The sequence below is a fragment of the Triticum aestivum genome, chromosome 2B (genome assembly GCF_018294505.1).
Source record: "Triticum aestivum cultivar Chinese Spring chromosome 2B, IWGSC CS RefSeq v2.1, whole genome shotgun sequence".
Classification (NCBI taxonomy): Eukaryota; Viridiplantae; Streptophyta; class Magnoliopsida; order Poales; family Poaceae; genus Triticum; species Triticum aestivum.
In genome coordinates, this window is record NC_057798.1 from 581,911,626 (window position 1) to 581,917,765 (window position 6,140).

General features: G+C 53.5%; 1 protein-coding gene across 2 annotated transcripts; it reads left to right on the plus strand.

Annotated features, from left to right (window-relative positions):
• The first annotated feature begins 494 nt into the window (after nt 1–494).
• LOC123046159 (homeobox-leucine zipper protein HOX14) lies at nt 495–3,566 on the plus strand. 2 transcript variants are annotated; one of them, XM_044469453.1, is made up of 4 exons: nt 495–723; nt 850–1,205; nt 1,308–1,528; nt 3,149–3,566. In XM_044469453.1, exons 1-4 carry the CDS (start codon nt 663–665, stop codon nt 3,210–3,212), a joined length of 702 nt encoding a protein of 233 aa, XP_044325388.1. In that variant the 5' UTR covers nt 495–662; the 3' UTR covers nt 3,213–3,566. The 2 variants fall into 2 exon arrangements, with proteins under 2 accessions (XP_044325388.1, XP_044325389.1); XM_044469454.1 differs by lacking the exon at nt 3,149–3,566 and having other exon boundaries at nt 521–723; nt 1,308–2,076.
• The last annotated feature ends 2,574 nt before the right edge of the window (nt 3,567–6,140 follow it).

The following is a 6,140-nucleotide window of genomic DNA, read 5'->3' on the forward strand; positions in this document are numbered from 1 at the left end:
CTAGGGCATCTATTGAAGCACCGTTTTTGTCCCCTGGTAATGTAAAAAGCGGTTAGGCCCTATTATAAGGCACATATTAGAGATGCTCTAAGAATCGTTATCTCTGTAATCTAATTTTCATTGCTACTTGGGAATGAGCAACCCCCTCTCTCTGCTCAAATGCGTTCCCGTATGCGCCTGTTAGCGTATGCTATTCGACGATCGTTACAAATGTAATGTCTACCTCATACGCAACATGCGTATTTGTCAAAAAAGAGAGTCGGCTATGTACTCCAAAGAAATCCAGAGTCTCCAAAATTAAGTGGCATAGAGTGCGCGCGTCAGCAACAGTAAGTACTTGGCTGGATGCAACGTTTGCCCCCGATCACCCTCACATCTCCCCGGCCAGACGGCCTGGCTTGGAAAGCACCTAGCCGGCCGGAGCCCCACCGGCGCTTGCCGCTGGGCACCTCTGCCACCTATTTATATCTCGTACGCCTAGGTCTCTCTCCCTCCAGACACGCACTTTCCCCTCTTTCAACTAGCGCTTTGCGGCCGGTGGTCCTCCCCTCCTCGATCCAGTTCCTCACCACACCAACAGCGCAACCCACCGTGCCTCCCCTTCCTCTAATCTTCCAATTCCAACCATCGTTTTCTCCCCTCCTCAGCTCCGAACAGCCGGCATGGACAACCAGCAGCTCTTTGGTTCCTCCTACGTGGACGCGCCTTTCTTCGCGGCCAATGGTACGTCCGACGCCGCGCGCCCCCGGTGTTTGCGCATGCGATGGTGCAGCTGCAGCAGCTTCAGTTTCACCGGCCAGGACACGCATGTGATGCCCTTTTTTCCATGTCGTGGTTGTATGTGTGCAGGCACGGCGCAGCGGGAGAGCCAGCCGAAGGCTCGGCGCAGGCGGCGGAAGGCCGCGAGATGCGGCGGAGGGGATGGTAACGGCGGGGAGATGGACGGAGGAGGGGACCCCAAGAAGCGGCGGCTCACCGATGAGCAGGCAGAGATGCTGGAGCTGAGCTTCCGGGAGGAACGCAAGCTGGAGACTGGCCGGAAGGTGTATCTGGCCGCCGAGCTCGGGCTCGACCCCAAGCAGGTCGCCGTGTGGTTCCAGAACCGCCGGGCGCGCCACAAGAGCAAGACGCTCGAGCAGGAGTTCACCAGGCTCAAGCACGCTCACGACGCAGACATCCTCCACAAATGCCACCTCCAGAACGAGGTAAGCTTACTCGCACACACTCACACTGGCATACATATGGCGCCGTGCATATCAGTTCCTCTTCGTTCTTGCACAAGAGCTGACTGACACACATATGGCCAGGTGCTGAGGCTGAAGGAGAGGCTGAGAGCGACTGAGGAGGAGGTGCAGCGCCTCAGGTCGGCAGCTGGGAGCCACGGGGCATCCGGCGATGGCGGAGACGCCGCTGGCGCCGTTAGCGTGTGCGGCGGGAGCCCAGGCTCGTCCTTCTCGACGGGAACCTGGCAGCAGCATCTGGGTTTCAGCGGGGCAAACGAGCTGGGGACGGACGATGACCTGATGATGTGCGTACCCGACTGTTTTTTCGCATGAATTAGCTAGAGTTTATGGTGGCTACGCCGATAGCAGCGTGTTCGAGTGTTTTTTAGCATGAAATAAAATCTCCCACAAAATAGGCGCGTTAATTGCGCTATAGCTGCTCGGGAGCCTCGCCGCTATGCTATGGCTGCCGCCGCCAAATCCTCCACAAATACCTCCAAAGGGCTGCAGAATCAGGAAATACCTCTAGAAATCATCTGTCCCGCCGGATAAGTTGTTGCTATTTGCTGTGATTGCCTGCTTTGCGGCCGGTATAGCTGCTGAGAGAGAGGCTGCCACTAAATCATTTCTCGCGCAATTTTAATCTTTGGTTTTTAGCCTGTATATATGGGGTGATTTGAAATTGACACGAGCTGGACATCAACTACATGCTGATCGATTACTATTCTAGTTAGCCATAGTTTTAATTAATAAGTTGGGACGACGATCTCTAAGCGTGCGTATTGTTTAATTATGTATCAACAGTGCGATTAATGGCAAAAGCTAGCAAGCTAGCAAGTGTAGTACTGGTCACTCTCTTGAAGATCACAGATGATGTGTAGTGTTATTATTTGATATATACTCCCTCCGTCCCATAATGTAGGACGTTTTTCGTCATTAAATAATGACGAAAAACGTCCTACATTATGGGACGGAGGGAGTATTTTACTTCAGCCGTATATTGTCTTCTTAGGGAAGCAGTGTGTATGTGCAAGTTGGCAATCATCTTTGCAAATGAAGCTCTAAATATTGCTGATGATGTTGTTGGTGCTGAGTGGTGAGTACAATATACAATTTCATCTGTCCAGTAATAACATATTAAAATGATGATTATACGTTGGTTTCGTAAAATGAATGTAAAATCCAAAAGGATGACATTTTTCACGGCCAATGATGATTATATGCCCTTGTGTTCTAATATAACTTTGTAAAGCATGAAATTTATTTATATCAGTTCATTTCCCCATACAACTGGCTACATGGTGCTTTTGCTCCTATGTACGTACTTATATACTGCTCCAACTCTTTGGTAAAGTTAAGTGCGCGACTGCAGAGCGTACATGGATTAACTTCAACAAATTTAAGTGTAATTAAGAACGGGTCACAAAATATAAGAAACTCAGATTATTATGACTTTACCCTAGCTAGACGGACAATAGTAGACTAATCCAAGACCGAATGAGCAATTAAGTTGCATTTTGCTGAATTTGAAAAGTTTGTGCATCAAATTTTTGTAATAACTGATGCGATCAAATTTCGATATTAACTTGACATAGTTTATGGTAATGTGAAGCTTGAGATGGGGAGGGGATTTGTGACAATGCAGGGACAGGGGCACGCAGATTGTGGGCCGCCGATCTACGCCAAGATTGAGAAATCTGTTTGTGTATATAACGTTTTCATCTAGTATACGTTTTGATATATGTGCGTAATGCCATTGTATATTGAAGCCATATACCTGTCGTTGTGGGGTAGTGTAACTGTTCGTGTGGGGTAGTCTAATATACAATGAGTGAATCTAACATAGACAAATAACAGCGAAAGCAAAACCATTCATTCGGACCATTCATGCTGCTGTTCTTCTTACTTCATGTCTGTCCTTCTAGTTCACTCTCATCTTACAAGAAATACCACCCTGGAGCAAGATTTATTATTCTTCGCATCTACTGAAGTATCAAGGGTATCAACAACACAAGTGGACTTCTATCCGAAGATTGCTAAAAAAACTTTGTTCTGCTTGTATATTTCATGTCCACAACTGTTTGTTCTTGTACAACAATTTGAACTGTATAATACTGGTCGAATATCGTCGTCAATGTTTTTCTTTTGGGTACGTATGACTCAACTCACTTGTTTAGTTTGTAGTACATATATGTTGGATACTTTAATTCGGTGTGCTATGAAGTACTACGATATTGTATCTTAATTACAAGGGGAATAATATTGCTACGTGTGTTATTATGTATCTATAAACAAATTGCGGCAAGTTACAGAGAGTGAAACATAATATTCAGAGTCATACCATCCATTTTGTCTTAGTGAAACTTAATCTGTTGAAATTTTAGTTAGTTTATTGGTTTGAAATCGTGACTACTAAGATTACAGTGTACTCGCTTGTTTAGTTTGTAGTATCTATCTGTTCGACATATTAACTCTCTCTACTAGGAAATATTACAATCTTGAAACTTACAATGACAATACAACTTCTAGGCCTATGGTTCTGTATGTAAATCAAAGTTGTATTAAGTTACACAGGGTGACACTAAAGTTTTAGTCTTAAGGGCATCTCCAGCGGCGCCACCAGGAAGGCCTCCCCAGGCGATTTTTTCGCGCCGGCGCCGAAAAAATGGCCCAGTCGCGCCCCAGGAGCCCGATTTTCGCCGGCTGGGCCGAAAACAGCGCCGGCGGACCCAGCCCGAACCCGGCACGCTGGGGGGCGCCCGGGGGCGCCGGGGCGAGCTGTTTTGGCGCGAAAAAGACGCGGGCCAGCCGCGTCAGCGACTCGGCGCCTCGTCTTCCCCCAACGGCCTCGGTTCCCGTGGGGAATCAATGGCAAGGCTGCCGCCGGTCAGCCTTGCCATTGATTCCTCACGGGCGGCGCTTCACGGGACGGCGCGCCGACGCCTCCCCTCCCTCGCACGCGTACACACGGGCGCGGCCCGGCTATAAAAGCCGGCGCCCTCCACTCGCCTGTGCCCACACCAGCCCCGCCCCTCGCCGCCGTCCAGCCCCTCCCTCTCCCTCCCTTTCCTGAGCGCCGCCGCCCAACCTCTCCTGAGCCCGCCCAGCCCGCCGTCGCCATGGCAGAACGCTTCCCCCGAGACGAGGCGGCGGCCAACGGCTTCGGCCGCCGTTCGCTCCGCGAACAGGAGTCCTGGCTCCTGTTCCAGGCGAACATCCCGGCGCCGCCGGACATGCGCGCCGGGCCGACGGGGTGGAGGCTCAGCGCCGGGGAGTGCCCATTCCCCCGTTGCCCGACGTCGTGGCGAAGCCGAAGTACTTCGCCGAGGAGGTCGAGATCGTGCGCGCGTCCCTCACCGACGCCCAACTCTCCCTCCCACAGTACGCCGCCGACAACCACGCGGCCTGGGCGGCGTATTTCGAGCGCCGCCAGCAGCAGCGATTGGCGTCCACCAACGGCGCGCCGGTGGTTGGCGGCCGGCAGAACAGGGAGGGGCGCCACCTCTGGTGGGGCGTCCCCGGCCGCACACTCGAGGGCGTGCTCACGTACCTCGAGGGCGGCAATGACCCGCCGTTGGCGTACCCCCCGGCGCAGCACCGCCGCGTCGGGCCATGGGCGCCAAGGAGGTTCGGGTCCTCCTCCTCCTCTTCCTCCTCCCGATCCTCGTCGCACTCCTCCAGCACTCCGGCCCTGCTCGGCGTCAAGGCCGAGCCCACGGCGGAGTCGCCGCTCGGCCGACGCACTCGCAGCGCCGGCATCGTCATCAACGAGGGCGGCCGGCGCGCCTCCTCCTCGTCGGCTCCTCCGCGCTTCGTCAAGGTGAAGAGGGAGCCGGGGCTGGCGCTGGTGAAGATGGAGCCGGGGCTGGCGCCGGTGAAGACGGAGCCGGGGCTGGCGCCGGAGAATGCGGAGTTCGACGACGACGACGCGACCCTAGAATGGGCGCGCCAGGACTCCATTGCAATGGAGAAGGCGCACCGGGAGAAGGCGAAGGAGCGCCAGCGCGCCGCCCTGTGCTGCTTCGAGGAGCGTCGACGCGGCCGCGATGAAGACGGGGTCGTCGTCCTATGCGACAGCGACGAGGACGACGCACCGCCGCTAGTCCGCCATGGCGACGCCGGGTCCAGCAGGGGCGCCCGCGTCAAGGAGGAGAAGGCCGACGATGATGATGGCGGCGACGACTTCAGCCCCTTTCTTTTTTAATTAGGTTAATGTAATGAAAATGCGCGAATTTCACCGTAATTTGTCATGTTTAGCCGAAATTTAACTACTTTTTATCATAACTTCGCCGAACGGTCCTTTTTTTTATATACGCGCCTGGGGGCGGCCCTGGGGGCCGACGGCTGGGGACCGACTCGCCCCCAGGGCCATCTTTTGCACCGGCTCACCCCCAGGCGGCGCTTTTAGACGCCCCCTGGGGGGCCAACGGCTAGAGATGCCCTAAGTTACTTTTTTCGAAAAGGAGGATGACCCCCGGCCTCTGCATCTGGGAGATGCATACGGTCATTTTATTGATTATTCTCGAGGACCTTACAAAGTACAACAATATGCGTGAATCCACCATCTTGGCAGCATCTGCCACTATCCAAATGATGAACGGACGCAAGCTGGGCCACATACTCATACCTCTCACCTAAGCCTAACATCTAAAGCCGGAGGCCCCGACCGAGCCATTTGCTGGGTTCGGGGCTCATACCGGTATGACACACTCACATGTGTCGTCGCCGCCATCTTCCACTGGTCGATCTTCGGAGCAGATTGAGGTGACAACCTTGGCAGGTCCTCCGCCATCGACGCCAAATGACGACCTCCACCTGCGTGAGCCTTGGCAGGTCCTCTACCATTTACGCCACCACGACGCCAGCCGACGACCTCCATCTACGCAAGTCCATCTCCAAGCAACGGACGTAAATCCA